Source organism: Anolis carolinensis, chromosome 3 (genome assembly GCF_035594765.1).
Source record: "Anolis carolinensis isolate JA03-04 chromosome 3, rAnoCar3.1.pri, whole genome shotgun sequence".
Taxonomy (NCBI): Eukaryota; Metazoa; Chordata; class Lepidosauria; order Squamata; family Dactyloidae; genus Anolis; species Anolis carolinensis.
Genome location: NC_085843.1, coordinates 50,281,117 through 50,304,496, shown reverse-complemented (window position 1 = coordinate 50,304,496; position 23,380 = coordinate 50,281,117). Strand labels below are relative to the sequence as shown.

Here is a 23,380-nt window from a genome sequence, read left to right as displayed (position 1 = left end):
TTTTTCTAACAAAACAATACTGCTTCCTTACCAGGAGGTGGTGCAAGAAACCATATCTTATCTTACAGCAATTTGAGGAGAAAAATCTTCCTGGTGTTGCTCTTAAGTTCTGGAATTACTTCTCACGAATTTGTGAGGTAGCCAGAAAAAACCATTTATACACAAGTCTTAGTTTTGTTGTTGTTGTTGTTGTATTTTTATACAAAAAGTATTACTTTCCAAAATATTAAAAAGTGGATATATACAAACAAAAGGAAAAATACCAAGAGAAAGAACAGCTAAGACCAGAAAGAAAGGAATTTGATATTTGACATATCTAACAGAAAGTATAAAATGAGCTGTCCAACTACAAAAAAGATTCATACACTTCTTTACCTTTACCAGACCTATTAATTATCAACATCTACTTAACATATTATTTTTGTTTTTCTACAAAAATAGCCAAAGGTTCCTAGTCTTTTGAAAATGCAATTTTTTTCAAATCAGTATTGCTAATTTGTCAATTTCAACAACGTCAGCCAGTTTCAAGAAGCAGCTCTCACTCTTTGCCCCCTCCCCAATTTTTGTGCAAAGACTAAGTCTTGCTAAAGTGGTCATATATGGTAGCAGTCTTCCATGTTTCTTTTCCATTTAGTCACCCATCAGTTCCAGAGGAAACAATCTGATATCAATTGAAATTAACATTCAAGATCTTCTGTAATGAACTGTGTATACATCTCTCAAACTAAGTTGTCATTATTTGCTGTAAGTCAACATTGATTTATGACAACCCTATAAGGGGGAAATACATGCAAAACACCCAATATTCCCAGCCATTGACTGCCTTGTTCACTTTTGCAAACTCGGAGCTGTGGCTTATTTGGTTGAATCAGTTCACCTGTAATGCAGTCTCTCCCTCTCTCTCTCTCTCTCTCTCCTCCTCCTCCCTCCCTCCCTATTGTCTTTCACTTGACTTTGTTGTCTTTTCCAACAAGGCATGTTGTCTCATGATTGCCCCAAGTTCATCAATTTCAGTTGAGACATCTACAGGCTTAACTTGCTGTAAGACCCATTCATTAGTCTTTTTGGTAATCCATGGTATCTGTGGAACGCTCCTCCAGCATCCTGTCAATTTGCTGATAGTGTTTAACTAATTCTTGTCCTTATTAAGGTGACATTGAGGAGGTAGCCATTCTGTGTTTTACTTTGCTTCTAGCTTATTTAGCGTACGAACCATTCAATGTAAGAAAGAGCTTTAACAATCTGCCAAGAAAATAAGAAAAGTGCAGGATGTTTATTACATTCACTATACAGTGTGTGTTCAAATTGCTTGGAATGGCAGTGGAAGGGGGAAATGAGAAAAGCAAATATAAATAGCTGGTATACTGTCAGCACATTTCTACCACTGCAAAGGGAAGGTGAAGCATCAGCAGGCACACAGGAGCAAGTTGATACTTGACACTGAAGGCTGTTTTGCAGGTCTTTGTTATTGACCTACAATGCATATTTGTTTCTCTTTTACTACACATAGCTTAGTAGCATAATGAAAATCTTGGAAACACCCTTTATACTGAAGAAACTAAGTTAACACAGAATGGCATTCACCAACTGAGCTCATGCTACCAAGAATCAGCTCAAGGCCAACTGGGACTTTTATGTGTGCTTTCTGGAATTTTCCTTTTATTTTAGCATTTGCCAAACATAAAAAATAACCACTATCAGTTGTGGTCTAAGAGCAGTTTGAAGAGCTTCTTATCTTGAATATGCCTCATGTTCTCACTCATAGGTCCACAGGCTTGTACATCAGCCTGATGTGCTCATCTTTTCCTGGAGTTGTGGGTTGATGTAAGAAGGCCAAGAACACACAGGATATGTTGAACAGAACGTTGTCTTCCAAAATGAGACTAGAAATCCAGAACTCCATATAGTTCACCCTTTTGTATTAACAGGCTGTATTTCTTTAGGGTAAAAATAGGGGTGTGAGACATTTTTCTTATTTATCTTTATTATATCTATCATTAAAATGCATAAACTCACTGCCTGTGACTGGATCAGGCAAAAGAGTATTTATTTTATTTATATATATATATATATATATATATATATATATATATATATATATATATATATATTAATTATACATTGCAATATTTAAACAGTTTAAAGGAGTAATTATAGTAATCATGTTTAATTTATATTCTGGCTTTCTCCCAGCACAGGATTCAGGGTGGATTCCAGTAACCTTAGGAAGTTTGAGTCTCCTATTCCTCAAAGCTAGATTGGGAGAACTTTCCATACATCTGATATCAGACAGCTTTCCATGGAAAGGAGTCTAGTTTGCAGTGGGAGAATATGTAAGACCTCTGTATCTCTCCAGAAATATTCCTTCACTTCCCAAATATCTAGCATTGCAGCCATTTAAAATATCAGTTGAGCATTTAGAAGCACATTTAGGCACACAAAAAGGTGGCAGGCAAAGTTACCAAGGGAATCCAAATATATGGAAATAAAAAGTGTGAACAATGTTTAGTGTTCGATTTCTGCAGTGCTAAAAGGAAATTCCATTTGATTTGGCAGATGTCTTATTTGGAGGCAATGCCTTAACCTCCCTCCCACAGTGACACACCTGGTAGTAAGGGGGGGTATGTCAGGAACATGTGAGGATGGATGGAGGAACACTATCTAAAGCCTCATAATAGTCTCTGTCCATATCACAAGGAAGGAAATGTATGCCTGCATTGGATCTAGCATAAATAATTTTCCTTCTATTGGTTGCAAAAGAAAATCCCTCTCCATTCTCAGTCTATCTTGCCAGTATGAGCCTGGTAATAGTAACATCAGGCACTCAAAACATCACTCCTCAAATTAGTTAAGAGTTTGGTTCTTCACTTACGTGTTAGTAAAAGAGAAGTTGGATCTAGTCTCAGATTTGTACATTCAGGTACCTCCAGGTCATACATTTCTTCTTGATCATAAATATTTTGCCTCAAAATATTCATCACAAACGTTTGGCTCATTCTGTACTTCATAAACTCTTCAGTCTCATCTTGTGGCACTGAAAACCACAAGTGATAGGATGCTGTATTGTTTCCATCACTGAAAAAAGGAATGAGGCATGGGTTGAATGTAATACCAGTGGAGTTACTTTCCCCTGCTACTTCATATGTTTTAGGTGTACCAATAAGAATTGTAAATGTACATCTTTTAAAAAACTGCAGACTTCATCACATGGAACATTTTCCCTGTTGTAGGGCACTTCATCTCCATTTCAAAGACAACGAGGTACGAAGCCCATCAGATGATGTTTGCCTACTTCCAGCTGTCATCTGTTGCCCTTCACCCTAAAAATGGAGATGAAGCATGCTGAAAGGAGAGAGCTCAGAACACGGGTAAGTAATTGTGTTCTGAGTCCCTGGTGCATGTCAGAACTGTCACTAATGCAAAAAAACCCCCTGCATGTGGTGGGATCTGACAGATTTGCCTGTGTTGAATCGTTTCAGTGACATGGAGGAATGGGAGTTCCTCGCCACTTTGCTGTCACTGCATTTAATAGTAATCTAAGCTCAAAATTGTGCTCTTGTTAGCTTTTTAACGTGAAACTGGTCTAATGGAGGGAAAGAAAGCCTAGCAGGAGGGGATCATGGCAAAGTGGTTTATAATAGGGTTGTTGTGAGTTTTCTGAGTTTATAATAATTATACTGATATAATGAAGGGGGACACAGGCTTGCAAAAGGGGATTGTTACAAAGGGATTATAATTACACTGGTTCCTCCCTCCCTGCCTTCCTCACTCATTCTCTATCTTCCTTCCTTCCCCCTTTCTTTCTTTCATACTTTTCTTTCTTACTCCCCCCTCCCCCATTTCCTCTTTCTCCCTCCTTGTCTACTTCCTTCATTCTTTTTCTTTCTCTCTCTTTTATTTCCTTCCACAGCATGGTTTCCCTGATTTTAAAAAAAGGAATATGGAGAGGGAGGAGAAAAGGATTATCTGTGTGATGGTGCAAACATGGGCAGCAACAACGTGGGGAAAACTGAAGAGAGAAGTGCGTGTGATAGGAAGGCAGAACTCGAAACAGGATGATTGGGGATTGAAAGGTATAATTCCCTTCACTAAACAGATGGTCCCCCGAGCTTCTTAAGGTCCATGTGATGAGATCCTTATTCATAGTTTAGTTATTAGTTATTTAGTTAGGGCAGTGTGGATCCCCAGGTGTTTTGGCCTACAACTCACTATATATATATATATATATATATATATATATATATATATATATATATATATATAAATATTTTACTGTCTATGAGCAAGATATTAAAGGAGCATTAATGACAGTATATTGGAAGAACTGTGAAAATAAATCACTGAGATTCTGAACACAATTTTTAATGCCCCATGTCAATTTTGAGAAAGGTTAAAAGGGACATCAGAAACTTATTTAAAAGATTAATTAAATGTGGTTGATCCAGGAAAATGAAGGACTGTATATCACCAGTTGCATTATAGTAGGCAACAGTGACGGTTTTACATGATGCAATCACATCAGCCATAAATTGTCTACATATGTGGACAAAATACACTACCTTTCCTTGTTACAAAACCATTTCCTATAGCCATAAATAAACATGTGTGGTATGTGCTGATAGTCATGGGCCCAATATATTTAGAGACAGGAAGAAGAGATAGCAAGAAAATACTGTGGGATGGGGTACTCTTTTAATGAAGTCATATTTAATTGTTGTTATTAAAGGACTATCTCTCTCTCTACAAACCCCAGATATCTATGATCATCTGGGGATGACCTTCTCAATGTTGTATCACCTGCTCAAGTGCATTTGGTGTGAACAAGGGAGAGGGCTTTTTCAATGGCTGCTCCCAGACTTTTGAACTCTCTCCCATGAGACAGCAGGATGACCCCATCCCTGCTTACCTTCCATAAGCAGGTCAAGACATTTCTGTGCCTGCAGGCATTTGGGCGAGGATGAGGGCCATGCTGCTGGGGAGGACGTGGGTGGGATTTTGGATGGAATAGTGAGTTTTAAATGTGATTTTAATTGTATTTATTGTATTTTAATTTTAACTTTATATCCACACACTAATATTTAATTCGGCTTTTTAAAATATATTAGTTTTGTTTTAAATTGTTATTACATTGTATGGTTGTTAGCTGCTTTGAGTCCCTCCTGGGAGAAAGGCAAGATATAAATAAAAGTGATGGTGATTAGTAGTAGCAACAACAAATAATAATAATAATAATAATAATAATAATAATAATAATAATAAATGTGTTTGTTTTGCCTACTCCATACTGTATCTGAGGAATTTTGACGAGTGGCTCAGGGTGGTGTCTGTAAATAGGCTAATGTATTTAACACATTGGAAATGTATTTAACACATTGGTGTACACATCAGCACTCCTTTTGGTGAAGGGTAGAGTCCTGGAATAGTTTCCGTACAGATTCTGGGAACTGGAGGATAGAGAAGGAGTCTACCTTTGAGGCTGACCTGAGAGTTTTGGTCTCACTAATTAGGTCCTGGGACTTGGATAGGAATAGCCTGGATTTACCTTCCAGGAAATGTCCAACCAGGTAACAACACACCATTAGATTAGCTGAGGAGAGCAGACTCTTGACCTCAGCTGGATATATATATATATATATATATATATATATATATATATATATATATATATATATATATTCTGCCCAGCCTTGCTCTCTTCTCCAAATGTCTCACCTTGCTCCCCAGCTATATCACCCATCCGCTTTTTTTCAATGTCATATATGTAGTCAAATTCAGCTGTTTCTTACCTGATGGAAATTACTTCAGCAGAAATAAAATACCGCCCAAGAGCAGGTGAATCGCTATAGATATCTGTAAGCTTAAGAAATAGTTTGTTTAGTAGGGGCACATATTATATAATATGAAAAGGTTTTAAAGTAATTTAATTATTTTAATGGGATGGCAGAATCAAATCCAAGTAGCCTCTCTGCCCCATTTCTAAAAGATTTTCCAGATGCCTTAAAACAGTGTCCTGTATTGTAAGGGAAGTCCCATATTAGTGGTCAAAATATGCGTTTTGCATAATATTGTATTTTGTATAATCGGCAATTAACATTCCATGGATCTAATCTCAGGTTCAATACTTCCACCTACAAAATAGATAAATGGTTTATATAATGATTTTTAAATGGTTAATATCTTATTTCAAATGAGTAGCAATTCACAAATATTCTGCAAATATATGGAGCATATTATTAAGTTGACACCAACACAACTAACTAATAGTGTATTTCATTCTGATCTAGGCTCTAGTAAGGAATGTTTCCAAGAACAAAATAAAACACATTGAGTCCACTATGTCTTCCAGTTATTTTAAACAAAATCCTTTATTTGATTGACAGATGTAATGCATTTTGTTATGATTTTATTTTGTGAAACTACATTGTTTAAGCAAAAAGTTATATATACATATTTTAAAATATGTAGGTATGTATTTTATGTAGACACTTACCCTCTTATGGAGATTTTCAGAAAGTAAATTATATGTTGATTCTGAAAGCAATGGCTCAGGATTTTCACAATGGATATTTAATATTCCTGAGAAGTTGTGATGATTACCATTTGCTATTGATTCAGGATCCCAGTATTCATCTTCATCAATGTAAACTGCTAGAAATTTTAGAAGAAATATTTTAAAGAAAATAAATCTACAGTAAATTCTTATCTTTAATTACTTCCAAACTTCCAAATACCTGATAGACTGTCACACACAAGGGAATAATATATGACATTTGGGATCAGGATAGCCTGTTCTCCACCCCCATCCCGGGCCAGCTGGTTTCCTCTTTTCACCTTCCTAAGAACTATTGAGCTCATCCCTATACTGAAAGTGAAAGAAAAGGGGAGGATGAGAAAGAACAGTCTTTCTGTCAATCTCTGCCTCCCTATTGTCACTCTCTCTCTTGCCTCTGCCTTCCCAACACTCCTCATCTTGACCATTTGTTTTCCAGTTTCTCCAAGAATTCCTTTAAAAAGGCAAGAAAATGCTCCTACAGCAAAGGCCCACTGTCTAAACAAGTCCCTGCAAACCCAGCCAGATGTCCTTAGTCACATTCTGGCTCTCTGGTGCCTTCTTTCCCCTCATCCACTTGCTTTTGGCAACAACCCTCAAGCGAAGCACAGCCAAGTTCCCATGTAGCCACACTCAGCTTTGGAACTGGGGCATTCAGGTAATGGTCTCACTGTCCTATATTTGCTGGGCAAGTGTGTGTGAAGGTGTGTGTCTGTGTGTCCCCATACTTATGTTCCCCAGATGGCAAGAGGCAGGTGGACTGGCTGCCATAACCAGTGGTGGCAGAAGCAGGAGTTCTAAAACAGGGAAAGCTGTGAGCCACACTCTGGATATGTATGAATAAGTATTATTACGCAAACGTGTGTATGTGAGTTCATTCCCGTGTGTGTGGCACAACCTTCAGAAACCTCTCTCCCACACACATCAAATCAGCACACAGGATAGATGAATGGAAAGCAAGCTTGATCCATATCTCATACATGCATATTTTATGGTCCTGCAAGCAAAGTTCCAACTCCTTACAACACTTGACATTACTACTGAAACACAGCAGTGGAGCTACATCAAAGAGGGCTTTGGTGACAAGAAGGTACAGAGAAGGGGATGTGAGGGGATGGAAACAAGTCATCTCAGCTTCTCTTTAGTCATGCAAGCACCTCTGCTTATGTTAGAGAAGGTGCCTGGTGATAACCAGAGCTAGGTAGCTGTCTATCGTGGCAATGGGAGGGTGACATGTGCCTGATCCACCAAATGCAGGGAAAATGGGATGGCAGCACCAGGCCATGTAGACAGTGGAGTTGTTCAGTTTAGAGACAGTCAAAATGTCCACACTTACTTGGAAGTGCAGGGCTGGTTTGCTGTTCTGTTGAAATCCAGAGCATTCCCTAACTTTGTAATGCTAACCCATTTTACCCCACAGTATGAACTGTAAGTCTCCTGGATGTTGTTTCACATCCAGAAGTGACTTCTGGTCCAATGCAGTGTAGATAAGTCCATAGATAGAATCTACAGAAGGGAAATTTCTTCCTCTATTGACAGACCTTGTGACTGAATGACTGAATACAGTATTTCAATTAAAAATCACAAATCACTAGAAATATGAGTCAACCAATACATTTATAAGGGCCACAAAACATGTTATGAAAGCATGTGAGAGATAGAGCTAAAATTAATCATGATTAAATTAAGTCCAATCAAAAGCAATGCAACTTCAAATCACAAATGATTTCAGGTGTGTTAGGAGTGAAGAACAGTTTCTCACATAGTCCCCACCAATATTTCTGATATAATCTCATATTTAAAAGATAACAATATAGAGACTACATACCTGAATGTAAAGTTAAAGCTATAATAGTCACAACAATCAGCAACAGGAAAATAGAAGTTATAAGCATCCACAGTTTGCATTTCCAAAACACAGTCTTAGAGCACAACTTCAAGGTGGCTGTCTTCTAGTCAGAAGGGGAGAAAAGAAATCTGTTTGTAATAATGAAAGAAACACCATAGAACTGAGGCAATATTCCATTAATTTATGAAGCAAGAATGAGAATTGAAAAAAGAAAAGAAAAACAAAACCAAGAAACATGTAGTGGTAAGAAACAAGTGAACTATAAACAACATAAATTCCAATATCAGAAAATGAGGAAGAAGCAAAACAGCATGTTAAAGTTTATATATTTTCACAAACTGTAACAACAGTACTGTGCTCTTAAACATGCTCAGCTACCCGTTACACCTTTGGTAAATATTGGAATTGCATAAGTCTGAACAGAGGAAGTCTGTGTCACACACATAGTTTCTTCAACCAATACCCTCTTTCCATGGGCATAGGTGATAGTGATAGATTACAAATAGTTTCGGGTGGCCTTTGGAGTCTCCTTTCATGTAATAAAGAACTATATAAACAAAACCTTACAAAGTTGAATTTATGACTGGTGATCTATCATATATATTATGATTTGACAGTAAGCATGGAATACAGTTTTCATAACTGATCATTGGTTGTTGTTTTTTAAAGTTTATCTGTGCTATTTTCTCCTCAAAGCATTTATAATTAAGATGAAAGTTTAAGAGGTAGTAGAGAAAGAACCAGTCTTCATTCCTATCAAGGATGAAATATTTTGGAGACTAAAATTTGCCAAATACAGCTCTCAAAAGAGAACTCTGATGTTTACAGCTGATTTTTAACCAGTTTGACATTGGGGCAGGGAGAAATAAGAAGAAAAGCACAGCATTTGGGTAGTATTGGAAAGGATTGTTTTAAAATACCTCATTTTAAAAAGGGGGGGTGATTTAGGAAAGCTGGTGTGAAAAAATGAGTTGTAGACTGTCTATAGCCATCAGTCCATACTTCCCACTTATGCTATACACACAAATACACTGTGGCACTTCAGCACACGCCAAGGCAGGTTTAAGAAATCTGTTTAGGTGCATGTTTAAGTCCATACGCCTCTCTCTAAACTGTATGGGCTTTCCCCAGGGGGTGTCCAGATGCCCTCCTGGTACCTTCCAGGAGGGCACCCAGATACCCAACCCCCCCCCCCCAATCCACCCAAAAAGCCTTACAAATTAAAATAACTTACCCAGCCACTATTAAGGCCCTGCCAGAGTCCTCCTACTGCATTCTTTCTACACTAGGAGGACTCTGGCAGGACCTTAAAGGTGGCCAGGTAAGTTATTTTTAATGTTAAGGCCTTTGGGGGAGGTGTCAGAATCTGCAATACAGATGAAGATGAAGGGCTGCCAGGGAACAACAACAGCTGCAGCCTGACACTGAGGAAGCTACCCTTGCAGTGCAGAACTAAGTGCCTCAGGCAAGAGGGAGTCCTAAGTTAACTCAGGATCAGGAGAGCAATGAGGCAGAGTTAAGTGTCCCAGAAAGATTGCAACTGAGGACTCATGCTATTCAGCTGGGCAGATCCACCCTGTTGGCACTTGTTCTGTGGGGAATAAAGAGTGGCAATTGGGATTTGGTCTTTTCCTGGGAGCAATGTTTGGAACCTGCTACAGCTCGGAGCTCTGTCTGGTGACCTTGTGCGTATCTTCATGTTTTGGACTTTGGAACTTTGTATTACATCTGATTTGGTGAAGACCTTTGGAATGAGCTGTTGACTACGACTTCTGAAATACCCCTGCATAGTTTGCTGTATGAATCTGCATTGGCTTGGACTCCGGACTGGCTGACTATGAGAGTTGTGAGTGGCTGTTTATATTTAGAGATGCTGTGCAAGGCTACAGCAGGGGTTTGGGGAGGGGCTACCCTCTGGGTTTTCCGGGCTCATACAGCCCAAAAAGCCCGAGAAGGCTGTGTGGATTGGGCCCAGGGATTATGTGATGCAGTCTTTGAGCCAAATCCACACAGGGCCCATACTCCATTAAATCTGGATAATTAATTCGGGACAATGCGGAGATTTCCTGGTTTTTCTTGAATTAATTTGGTTTTATTGGAGAAGTCGTTCGAACGCCTCCGGTAAAACTGTGGCAACACATATTGGGCTATCAGAAATACTGAGGCTAAACCATCAATTGAGTTTCTGGCAAACATGGAAATCACTGGCTGGGTGGATTTTTAAAAACTTTTTTGGCCAATTACATTGTTTAGAATGTTTGTTATTTTTAAGAAATCAACATGCATAGTGGCTAATTAAGAACATTTTCTTTGGTATAAACTACAAGCTAGATCGGTATCTGAAATTCATATATTTAATCAGAACACAGATTAAGTAAACTACATTCACCGCCCCCTTATATAAAATCAAACTTTTGAAATCTAAACATCGTCTATCAAAAAAGTTGCTTAATTTTAATTAAAATCCAATTATTCATGTAGGCTGCCAATGAATTAACACACCTTTAAAGAACAATTAATATTTCAACCGCTTACCTTAGTAGATGGCGTACATGTTTCAGGCTGAAGAAGCTCATTTGATTCGGGCACGTCATTTGTACACCTTTCTACACTTACAAGTTGTAAAGGAATTTGTTCTGCATCTTCTTGTTGGGGAACATGTCCATTCATTGCTCCTCGTTCTCCGTACAGCAGTCCACATCCCAGGACATGTCAAAATGAAAAACTAACTTCCTTTTGCATTTTTCAGCTGTGCTGATATTGCTAATAATAAGATGCAGTTCAAAATGAGTTCAGGGATTTCCCCAATTAATAGGGATGGTCAAATCAAATGCTATGAAATACAGACTTCACAGGTGCTCTTCCGTACGTAATGTTGGGAAGTGCTAAGTTCTCTGAAACCAGGAAACATTAAGATCTCCTTTAAAATTCATGCAGGGCTGGTCTGGATTTTCCAGTTTGCTTACTTTACTTTGCCTGCCCTCTATAGACATCAGCAGGTAATTTAACCTGAGGCAACCAAGCCCTTCATGGAGAATACACATAAGCACCTTCCTTTCTTAGGCTGAAATAAAAGCCTCTACCAGGGATACGTCAAAGACTTCTAGCAAAATGTCATAAGAAACAGTGGCCTCGGGTTAAAGGCTAGCACATCTGGAATAAACTAAAACCATGTTTTTTTTTTGCTTAACAACATCTAAATTTAGGACCTAAAGGACACAAAACGAATCCTGTAATTTCTATAATTAATTTCCCTAAAAGGCTTTGAAAAGGAAAATTGGTAAGATAGTGTGCCATGTCTAGCTGAAAAGTAATACATTTATCAATGTCCTTGAAGTAACCACTGTTGAACAAAGGGAGAGTACAAAAAGAAACTACTGAATTTTGTCATGCATTAGGCAGTTCCAAAAGTTTAAATGGAAATAATGTATTCTTATCACACTGTATGTTTTGACTAGCCTATCTAGCTCCCAGACATTTACATTATCGGAGATTATTTTGTGAATGGCTAATAACGTCATTGCCATTTTCAATACTTGCTGCATTTATTTTTCCTCCCCATTGGGTTTTTTTTTTAACATGCTTGGAAGGATGGTCCTTGATATAGCAACACAAACCATTTTAGGATAAACAAAATAGGAATTCCACCCAGAGACAAGATACTACCAGGGAGCTATGTTTTGGGGAGGGACTGGAAATGAGACAGTAAGGAGGAAGGAAGTGATGTCATCCTGAAAGTATCATTTTATGTGTAGATGAGTCAAGTCAGACACAATAAAGAGGATATTTGAGTGACTCTAATTACCTGTTTCTATTACTATTGCCATTGTAGGTTCAAAGTTCTTAGTGCAAGAGTTGTAGAGCCATTGCCCACTTCCAACCTGTTTACAGTCTCACACACAATACTGTGTGAATAGTTTTCTGAAATTTAAGATAACATGCCAGGTATCTGATAACATTGCTGGCAGGCATAACATTCCTATATTAGATAGCTCAAATGTTATCTTTGGGAGAGATACCTTTGCAGGTATTTTTGGTGAAAGCCTTATCAGCAACTGCCCCCAGATTATGGAATGCTTGCTTTCCCATGAGAGGCCCAACAGCCTTCTCTCTGCTCCCCTTTCACCTGCAAGTAAATTCCTTCCTTCCTTCCTTTCAACAGGCACTTAGTGACTAGTTCATTTAATGCTTTCTCTTGATCCTTCAACCATCACAGGTTCACTTGGTAAGGACACAACAAAGAGCCTTCTCCATGATTACTCTCTCCCTCTGCAAGTCCCTTCTGTGGAAGGCTAGGCTTGATCCATCTCTGTTTTCCTTTCACTGGCAGGCATTATTTTTGTTTTAGTGTTTTAATGTGTAGAAGAGGAAGCTTCTTACTGGGGTGGTTTTTAAAATACAAACACTTTCCTATGGTTTCTAAATTATTTTATACTGTTTAATATAGGGATTTAAATTTTTTACATTTATATTGTTACAGGTTTTTTTTAACTAATTGTTTTTAGAAGCTGCTTTGAGCCCCATTTTTGGAGAAAGGCAGCAAACAAATGGTATTGATGCAAAAAATAACATTCAGATCTTTGATTCCTAATTTACACTGAGGGATATAACATTTTTATAGAGAGAGGCTAAAATAAGAGTTGTGTGCAAAATTAAAATATCGATGGCAGTGATACTTTTTATCTGGAAGGACGTGGATCATTTTGTTCACAAAGTAGATACATATAATGGGCCGTTTCCAATCAGATTGTTCACAACAGTTATAATGTGAACTGCAATTATATTGATACTTGTTCAAAATAAAGACCCATTGAATTCCATAGGCCTATAGGTATTTATAGGATTGTAAACTTAATCTGCTTTTGATAATATAGGTTGAACATCCCTCATCAAGAATTCCAAAATCTGAAATACTCTGAAATCCCAAATTGTCCATATGGGTAGCTGAACACTTTTGCTTTATCATAGTTCAGTGTACACAAACTTCCTTTCATGCACAAAATTATTAAAATTATTAAAATATTATGTATAACATTATCTTCAGGCAATATTCACGCTGTGTATATGAAACATTACTGAATTTTGTGTTTAGACTGGCCCTCATCTCTAAGATATTTAATTATGAATATGCAAATATTCCTAAATCCAAAGAAAATCTGAAATTACAGAGCACTACTGGATAAGGGATATGCAACCTGGGTTTAATAACTAAATACAATTTAATGCATTTGATTATCATCAAAAGTGGACTGTCACTCAGTGCATTCTTAGAAAAAATTTGCATTTATTCTAAGAAAAATCTCAGGCTTTGCCACAGAAAAAAATAAGCCATATAGAGTGCACCCATATGAGCTTGCTTTGATAATGAAACTCATTTATCAAATGGTGTATTCCATGAGGACAGAAATCGGCTATCTATGGCCTTCTAGTGCTATGTACAATTCCTATCACCCTTTCCACCATAGCTATGTGAGGGATTATGGGATATGTCATCTAAAAACTATAAGTAAGCTATAAGTTACCCACCCCTGCATTAACACAACTAATACCTTTCAGCATTCTGTGTTGTGTTCCTGTCTGATTAACTTTAGACACAGAGAATGATTTTCCTTTTAATGAATGTTGAAAAATGTCATGCTGATAGCTGTAATGCTGAAAATGGTAAAGAAATAACCTAAAATAACACTTTACCTTTAATTCAGTCTTCTCCAACGTGAAATCCTCCAAATGTTTTGGTCTACAGTTTCCCTCATTTGCAGCCAACACAGCCAATTCCCATAAAGTGCAGGTGTCCAGTAGCCATCAGTCCTGAAAGATAATTTCAATGCATGTCTGAAACTCCTACCTATCCTACTGAATTGTCTATTCTGTGTTTTAATAGCATTCTACCCCATTCATTTCCTTGTTGATCAGAAAGCTGAAAATGAAGTTCAATTATTAACTACATTCTTAGTAGAGTTTGCAGTTTTGCTCTTTTGCATATCAAGAGGTGCATAGTTCAATCTAAGAGTCAAACCTTGCTTTTGCAGAGCTATTTTGCCCTTCTTCTACACTTTCCACAGTTTCTTTACAAAGCTATTGTGGACATGCTGAAAAATAAATACTATTTTGGACTTCCCACATCCTGAGCATCAGGAAGTTTCAGGAAGAGGTTGGTTGGGTTGGTTTGTTACCAGAAATTGGTCGTTCTGGATAGTGAAAACTTCAGTTCATTGAAAGTCTTTCTTCTTCATTCACGCAGTCGTTTCTGACTTTTCGTGATCTCATGGCTCAGTCCAGTCCATGCCAGAGCTTCCTGTGGTAAGGTGATTTTAAATTTCCTATTAAAATAAGCCTGTTTCTCTTTCACTGTCTTCAATACCAACAGATATGTAGACTTTCCACTCTTTGGAGCATATTCGTTGATATAATTTAGATATCAAAATTGTGCTAAAGCATTCCAGTAGATAAACATATACTGGTGGCTTAGCTTGATGGTCATAGAGCTCAACAAACGTAGCGAGCAAAAGAGGTGGAGGACAGCATACATGGGCATTTATGTGTATATTTTTCATTATTATATCATGAGCAGTGGAGATCTACAAAATATGTCTTTTATATTTAGGAATATAAAATAAAATATTCAGATTGCAATTCTACTCATACTTATCCGCACTGCAGAATTGTAGCAGTTTGGCACTAATTAACTGCCATGACTCAATGCTATGGAATACAAGGATTTGCAATTTTGTGAGATAATTTGCCTTTCTTTCAGAGAGATCTGGTGCCACAACATATCCCATTATTCCATGAGATGGAGCCATGACAATTCAGCTCAATGACATTTCTTTCTCCCACCCTGGATATTCCATACACTCCACTTGCCTCACCTTTAACCCTAACCCTAAACCTACACCTGTTGATAAACTCTACAAGTTAGCTGGCATTGCCCCTCCTGACGTGCGATGGGAAGTTGCTGCTAACTGCGAGAGAAAAAAGGTCAAACATTGTGAAAGCCACCCACTGCATGACTACCAGCCTCCTCCCACCAGACTCAAATCAAGGAAGGGCTTCATGAGAACCACCACTCCTCTTGATGTTCCCCCAGCAACAGCAAGGGTGTCCCTCTGGGCAGCTAAACCTGGCAATTCTAACTGGATGCCCCCCCCATGAGGGTCTTCCTCCAGGGGCAAACCGAGAATGGGCAACTTGGAAGTCCCTAAACAGACTGAGAAGCGGAGTGGGCAGATCAAAAGACAACCTGGCAAGATGGCATTACCTGGAGGAATCCTCCACCTTGTGTGACTGTGGAGCAGAACAAACAACTCCGCATATGTATGCTTGCCCACAATGTCCTGCCTCATGTACGGAGGAGGAGTTGTTTAAAGCTACGGACAATGCGGTTGCTGTTGCCCGCTTTTGGTCCAAAACTATTTAGTTGCTTGTGATTTCCTTTTTTTCCCCATCATTTTAAAATGTATTTGTTATGCAATGCTTTTGACATGAAATAAATAAAACCTATAACAGACCTCTGAAGATGCCAGCCACAGATGCAGGTGAAACATCAAGAGAGAATGCTACCAAAACATGGCCATACTGCCAGAAAAACTCACAGCAACCCATTTATTACTTAATACACCAATAAAGGATATGGTTGCAGTCATATACAGAATTATGAGGGGAAAGGTGTCATTATACCTAGTTTGCTTTTTATATTAAACAAATACAGGCTTGAGTCAAGACACATATACACTGATGACTTAGTTATGTGTGCTAGGAACACAACTACTTTGTTAACTGAGATATACCTGTAATTATATATGGTATATCTGTTGTCCTTGGGAAATCTGCTATCTTTGATGCTTTTCAAGGATGTCTTAGTATGGGGTGGTGGGTGAAAGTATTGAAGCTGAGGTTGTTGGACTTCTGCTCCAGTATTCCTTGCTGCTGGCTATGTTCACTACAGTTATAGGGATTTGCTGTCTGATACAAAATTTGCAAAATTCCTATCCATTTTCCAGAGCACAGTCTTGCATTATTGTGGTTGTAAATAATTTGTGCAATATTTTACACAGTTGGTTATAAGAGGTAGTGATGTGAGTGTTGGATTTTGAATCCAGGAAACAAGAGTTGGAATCCCCATAATCAGCCAGGTCAAAAATAGGTCTCTACAGTCACCTACAGACCCACCACAAAGACATTACACTTGGAAGGCAATCATTCTCAGACATGAGTGATAGCCGATGATGAATCAGCCATTGAAGTTCACTGGTTAATCCTGGGTAAGCCACGCTCTCTGATAGAATAACAGGATTTAGGACAGGAAAGGAGGAATTGAAAGTGAATCTGCGGATTTTTTAATAATCACAGAAAATCCATTGGATACCTTGAAAGAATTGGAAGTAATATTGGAAGATTATTATAAAATCTCAGGTTTACGGATAAATATGACAAAATCAGAGCTGTTGGGGTTTAACCTGGGGAAAGGAATTTTAGAAGAGATTCGGAAAAGAAAAGATATACAGATTGTAAAAAACAAAATTAAATATTTGGGAATTTACTTAACTAATAAACCAACAAGGATCTGGGATTATAACTATAAGAAGACATGGAATAGGATACAGCTGCAAATGATTAATTGGAAGGATAAGAATTTAAGTATTTCAATGAGAATTAGATCAATTAAAATGTGTATACTCCCCAAATTATTGTATTTGTTTCGAACTCTACCATTGGAGATTTCACAACAAAAATTTAGAAAATGGGATGGAGAAATAAGGAAGTGGATATTTGGAGGGGAAAAATCAAGAATAAGCAATAAGGAGCTGTATAGATCCAATAAAGAAATAGGATGGGGAATACCGAAGTTACAAGAATACTACGAAGCATTCCAGCTGAAAGCGTTGTTGGAATTAGTAGAGGAGAAGCAAGAGAAGTGTATAAGAATAGAGAATGAAGTAAATAAAAATAAAGGAGACTATGGAATATTTACAAAAAATCTAAAAGAGGGAATAGAAAAAACAATAGGCCCAAGGAAAATAGCATTAAAATATGGGGGAAATGGAAAGGGAAATGGATGCCATATTTATCAAAAGAAGCCCCGATAGGTAGTTTAAGAAATAATGAGGACAGGAGTATCATAAAAAAATTGAAACAGATGGGATATAGTAAAATTAAAGATTTATATAATGAAAATAAGGAATTAATGGAATGGAACCAATTGGAAAGATTAGGGGGTGGGATAAATTGGTTAACACTAAGCGGTATCTGGGAACAAATCAAGAAGGAAGAAAGTAATGAGGGAGAAAATATAATAGACAAGATATTAAAAGAGAGACTTGGTGGTAAAAAAAGGATTAAATAAAATATATGGAAGAATGATAGAAGATAAGGAGTCTATGTATAGAATAATGGAAAACAAGTGGGAAAAGGAAGGGGGCCTAGGAAAAGAAAAGATAGAAAAGATAGTCAATGGTTTAAATAAAATAAAAATAGACATAAGGAATTAGAACTGAAAATAATTACGAAATGGTACAGAACACCAATTCAGCTGGCACACATGATTCAGGGTTTAAATCCCAAATGTTGGCATTGTGGGAGTAGGGAGTCATGGTACTCTCATCTATGGTGGGACTGTGAAGAGATAAAAAAAATTCTGGAAACAAATTCTAACCCAGGTTGAATTACATACTAAAACCAAATTTGATATAAATATGCAAATTCTGTTAATAGGGATATATGGGGATAGAAGAATTAAGGACCAAGACCAAGACTTAATGATGATAATGTTTAGAGCCGCACACGCAGTAATAGCGTGGGGGTGGAAGGATAAAAAGAAATGGACACTGGAAAAATGGTACGAATATATATGGGATCAAATACAACTGGATATTATGGACATTAGAAACAAAAAAACATGGTCAGACAAACAGAAGAAAATTAAAGAAATATGGACTCCATTTAGCAGATGGTTACAGATTGTTAAACCATATGATGAAAGTTGGAAGAAAAAATTGGAAAGAATGGAAAGAAGGCTCATGTAACAAGAAAATAAGGTTTACGTTGTCAACAGGGAGGGGGGTGGGGTGGGGGTGGTGGAGGGAGAAGGGAATGGAAAAGGAAAATGTAATTATGATTATGTATTATAAAATAATGATTAATAAAAATTCCCTCTGGGGAGGGGAAAAGAAAAAAGAAAAGAAAAAAATGTACCATATATACTCGAGTATAAGCCAGCCAGGACCCTCACTCAAGTATAAGCCGAGAGGGGCTTTTTTAGTCCTAAAAAAAGGGCTGAAAAACTAGGCTTATACTCGAGTATATACAGTATATCTCCTTATCCAAATGCTTGAGACTGAAAGTATTTTGGTTTTCAAATGTTTGGAGATTTTGAAATACTTGTATTTGCATATGCATACATCATGAAATATTTTGGAAATGTGACTCATTCTAACCATGTAAACAATTTCTTTCATATACTACTTATACACATAGCCTGAAAAAAATTATACAATACTTTTTAAAATTGTGTATGAAACAAAATGTATTGACATTGAACCATCAAAAATCAAAGGGGTCACTATCTCAACTGCCCATATGGACAAATTTAGGTTCTGAGTATTCTGAAAGTCTGACTAAGGGATGCTCAACCTATATATGGTTCTGAACATAAGAAGTACTGCATAATATTAATGGTGAAATTTCAGGGAGTTTGTGGCTCAGCTTCCTGATGAGTAATCTCTGTGGTTTTCATTTGGCATGTAAAGTTTCAGTTACTAAGTTTCTATACAAGTCACTCTATATTGACATTCCCACGTGGTATAGAGTGAGTGGATGATTAAGTCTGTTTGAGAAAAGCAAGCTGTCAGTTCAGTCACACAGGCATTCTATCAGAAAAAGTAAATGAAACTTCAAACATGTTCACCTCCTATTCCAAAAAGTAAAGTATGCTTTATTTTCAAAAATATGTGTAATATCCAAAGAATTTTATAAATCTAAAAAATGGACACATTTGATATGGAGTGAATCCACTTTACAGCAAATCATCAAAAGTGAAATCAAAACTGATGCAAAGTAGATGAAGCATAAAAATACTTTCAATAGATACTGATCAAAGGTGCTACAACAGAGGGTTTTTACAATACAATTGTTTGCTGATAGACAAATTATAGGACAGTTTGAGATGTATTAAAACTTACTTGGATTTGTTATGAATAATACACATTTTGAAACTGTACTATTCTCTTGAGATGACCATTTGATTGCTAAATTGTACAGACTGTCCTTAAGATTTGAAATGGAGGAGAAATGAGTGAAGGATTATATAATTAAATGGGCACAAAATATTGGTAACCAAATACAGATTGAATAATGGGAAAAGATCTGGACAAAGAGTTTGAAATTCAAAGATGTACGAGGGCTATCCACAAAGTTGATTACGTTTTGGATTTTAAAAAGGACAAAGTATAGGAGAAATCATTTACCATATGCAGCTGAAAGCCACATCCCAATACTACATCTCACGTAATTCCCATTGAAATCTAGGCACGTCTCAGATAGATAAATGAGGTTGGAAAGTTCTGCTCCAGTAGATTCTCCTGCTTGTGTCCTCAGCCCTTCCCCCTTCTCCCTTCCTGCAGTGACGCCAAAACGTTGCATTGCCAGCCACGCCCCCATTGTTGGAAACGGAGGAGAGGGGCAGCTGAATTTCCTGGGGCAGAACTTTCTAACCTCATTTATCTATCTGAGACGTGCCTAGATTTCAATGGGGATTACATGAGATATAGTATTGGGATGTGGCTTTCAACTGCATATGGTAAATGATTTCTCCTATACTTCGTCCTTTTTAAAATTCAAAACGTAATCAACTTTGTGGATAGCCCTCGTATAATGGCAGTTCTAGGATATGTTGGAAATCTGAGAAAAATGTGGGGACATTTCACTATATGTGATGGTCTTGTAAAAAGGCCCAGACATATAGCACTCAAATATATTTGTTGGTAAAAGACATTGTTAACGTCAAATTCATTATGAAACCAGACTTTTACCTATTGGAGATGCTGGATGATCAACTTGATAGGAAATGTGGAAGGCTACATTATATATGATCATGGCAGTGAAAATTATCTACATCCAGAGATGGAAAGACTCAGCTATCCTGACACAAGAAGACTGGCTCAAGAAGATATGTGAATTAGCTGAGATGGACAACATGATGGGCTTTGTTTTGGGTTTTTTTCGTGGCAGGAGAGACTTGAGAAATTGCAAATCGCTTCTGGTGTGAGAGAATTGGCCGTCTGCAAGGACATTGCCCAGGGCATGCCCAGATGTTTGATGTTTTACCATCCTTGGCTTCTCTCCTGTCTCTGTATGGAGCTGGAGCTGACAGAGGGAGCTCATCTATGCTCTCCCTGGGTTGGATTCAAACTGGCAACTTTCAGGTCAGCAACCCAACCTTCAAGTCAGCCGTCTTGCAAGAACAAGAAGTTTTAACACATTGCTGATCGAGGAGAAATGCTTGACTAATTTTTAGAAAGCCTGGGACTTATTTATTAGTTTTTGACATCAAAGATGGAGACAAGTGTCTGTTATTGGATTTCAGAATTAGAAGAGTGCCAATATAAACAGGAAGGGTGGAATTAGTGATATTTTATGGGCATAGAAAATTAAGAAGATAAAACCACCAGGCAAAGAGTGTGCAGCTTGTAGATTAAGTATTGTCACAATATAGTAAGTTGGGATAGTGATAGTGAGAATCACTGTTTTAGATTGCGCTTTGTCAGCTGTGGTTGTCAACATGCTTAAATTAACGGAGGAAATCTTTACTTTGTTTTTTATGGGTGGGGAAAAGTTCTTTACATTTGTGTATTTTGTATTGTCTTTACTTTTGTTTGTAGATTTGTAAGTTTGTTTTTTGGAATGAAAATTTATTTTTCAAAGGATGCTATGTCATTTTCACGTATCTTCTGATGGAGCACTCACACATAAGCAGAAATGTCTGTTTGCTTGAATTCAAATCAGGAGGTTTGTCAATTCAAAGTTTGTGGGACTTTCCTGCTTAAGTTTATTTATGTGAACACCCACACACCCAAATTCTTCTTTAAATATCTTTATCATATTATAAAACATAATCATATAATTATAAAATTATATCCCATTTCATTCATCATAAGTCAGGCACTCCTATAAAAAAGTACATGGCTTTCTGGTTTGGTGTTCAACTTATTGTCAGTTTGCATACTGACGAATCCAGTCATAAAGTGCTGTGACCTTGGTGTAAACTCCCGGACGATTCCTTCGAGCACATCCTTCGCCCCAGCTGACAATCCCTGTCAGGTACCACCTGTTTCCCTTTCCAAAACAGGCTAATGGACCTCCTGAGTCACCCTAAATGAAAGGACGGAAATGTCACCATTAGAAGAAAGAAAACATTGCTCCATTGCTTCCACATATTTTCATAGCACATTGTGACATGATGTGTCACTTTCACACAACATCTATAAATCCTCATGGGCAAGCAGATGAATTGAGTATACCACAGTACATATTGGTTTAGCAGGACACTAGACAATACTAGCTACTTATGTGTACTTGCTTATATGTGGTAAGAGAGCCAGTGTGATGTAGTTGGTTTAAGAAAGTGGTTTTCAATCTGTGGGTACCCAGGTGTTTCGGCCTACAACTCCCAGAATCCCAGCCAGTTTACCAGCTGTTAGGATTTTTGGGAGTTGAAGGCCAAATCATCTGGAGACCCACAGGTTGAGAACCACTGGTTTAAGAGTTGAACTAAAACTGCGGAGACCTGGGTTCAAATCCCTGCTCAGAAATGAAACCTACACAACATGACAACTGGATGACCTTAGGCAAGTCTCACTCTCAGAGGAAGACAATGGTAAATGTCTTCTGAACAAATCTCACCAATAAAACCCAATGGATTTGCCATAGGTCAGAAACAAACTGGAGCCACAGAAGAATAGCAAAAATCACACTAATGGCAACGTGATGTTTGGTTTTCTATCTATGATTAGCTTTGTCCTAATTGACAACATGCCTATTTGGTTTCTACAATCTGGCAATGGCAACTATTTGAGAATCCAGTAGAAAAAGTTATATATACGGAATTCACATATACGGGAAGAAAGTGTGAATTTAGAAGCCTGTTTCCACATGCAGATGAGCCCAGTATTTTTGGGAATATATGTCTGTCTATCTCTCCTATTCCAAAATACTGGCACAGTGTTGGCTTATTATGCAAGGAGTTGGACCTTTTCCAGGATTGTATATTGATGGCAAGGGGAGATAAGCAGCACAATATTGGAGCTGTAATCAAACAGTAGCCAAGATCCTACATTGCATCAGTACAGTGTAACTAACAGCCAACAGTTAAATTATGCAAACCCTATACTAAATACCAATGTAGTGCAATGTAGGTGGATCAATGCTCAATATGCCTAGCTTAACAATACATTGTGCAGTTGTAAGGGCAGCGCACAAAGGCAATGCATAGAAGTAATGTATATTCACACAGTTTTTTTCCAATGAAAAGTGCTACTGCATGCATCTCAGTTCCATGTGCTTTCCTTTGCATACACTATCAACTGGATTTGACTAAGCCTGATAAATATACTGTTATAAACATATTCAGAATGTAACTACCCATGGGAAATAAATTAACTGATCCTGCAATATATTGTGAAAAATATCTGTCTCTCCTCTTCACCTTTCTGAGTCTGATGACAATACAAACCACACTTTGCCCCAGAAATCCATTTATTTATGCAGCTTGTTATGTGTTTTGGTAAATAACTATTCATGCATTTGAAATCTGGGAACGACTATAGTCTTTATCTATACATCGTTGGAAAATGCCTTATGCACATCTCTTTTTGAGAAAGAAACTTCACCAAAAAGTTACTTTTCAGAATGTTATTTTCACCCTTACCTGACATGCATCAATGCCACCATTAAGGTTGCCAGCACACAGCATCCGAGAAGTAATCAAA

The 23,380-nt window shown here is 37.5% G+C and overlaps 1 protein-coding gene and 1 long non-coding RNA gene across 8 annotated transcripts; one reads left to right on the top strand and one right to left on the bottom strand.

Moving 5' to 3' along the window:
• Positions 1-168: 168 nt before the first annotated feature.
• c3h3orf52 (chromosome 3 C3orf52 homolog) lies at positions 169-14,206 on the bottom strand. 7 transcript variants are annotated; one of them, XM_062974900.1, is made up of 7 exons: positions 14,091-14,178; positions 10,935-11,742; positions 8,379-8,502; positions 6,491-6,648; positions 5,787-5,857; positions 2,873-3,075; positions 169-1,242 (listed from the first exon to the last, which is right to left on the bottom strand). In XM_062974900.1, the coding sequence occupies exons 2-7, from the start codon at positions 11,067-11,069 to the stop codon at positions 1,235-1,237; spliced, it is 699 nt and encodes a 232-aa protein (XP_062830970.1). In that variant the 5' UTR covers positions 11,070-11,742; positions 14,091-14,178; the 3' UTR covers positions 169-1,234. The 7 variants fall into 7 exon arrangements, with proteins under 7 accessions (XP_062830970.1, XP_008105965.2, XP_008105966.2 ...); XM_008107758.3 differs by lacking the exon at positions 169-1,242 and adding an exon at positions 1,255-1,937 and having other exon boundaries at positions 10,935-11,162; positions 14,091-14,206; XM_008107759.3 differs by lacking the exon at positions 169-1,242 and adding an exon at positions 1,255-1,937 and having other exon boundaries at positions 10,935-11,293; positions 14,091-14,204.
• A 242-nt stretch (positions 14,207-14,448) lies between these two features.
• On the top strand, positions 14,449-15,914 carry LOC103278396 (uncharacterized). The gene is made up of 3 exons (XR_010004125.1): positions 14,449-14,550; positions 14,641-14,699; positions 15,154-15,914. It is a non-coding gene; the product is annotated as an uncharacterized LOC103278396 (long non-coding RNA).
• The last annotated feature ends 7,466 nt before the right edge of the window (positions 15,915-23,380 follow it).

Excerpts from the sequence above, each read along its gene's own strand:
- c3h3orf52 (XM_008107758.3), bottom strand. The coding sequence starts at position 11,069 with ATGAATGGACATGTTCCCCAACAAGAAGATGCAGAACAAATTCCTTTA. Across the intron at positions 8,503-10,934 it reads CATGTACGCCATCTACTAAG|AAGACAGCCACCTTGAAGTT; the intron begins GTAAGCGGTTGA and ends CCTTCTGACTAG. Across the intron at positions 1,938-2,872 it reads AACTTCTCTTTTACTAACAC|AAATACAGCCTGTTAATACA; the intron begins GTAAGTGAAGAA and ends TTTACCCTAAAG.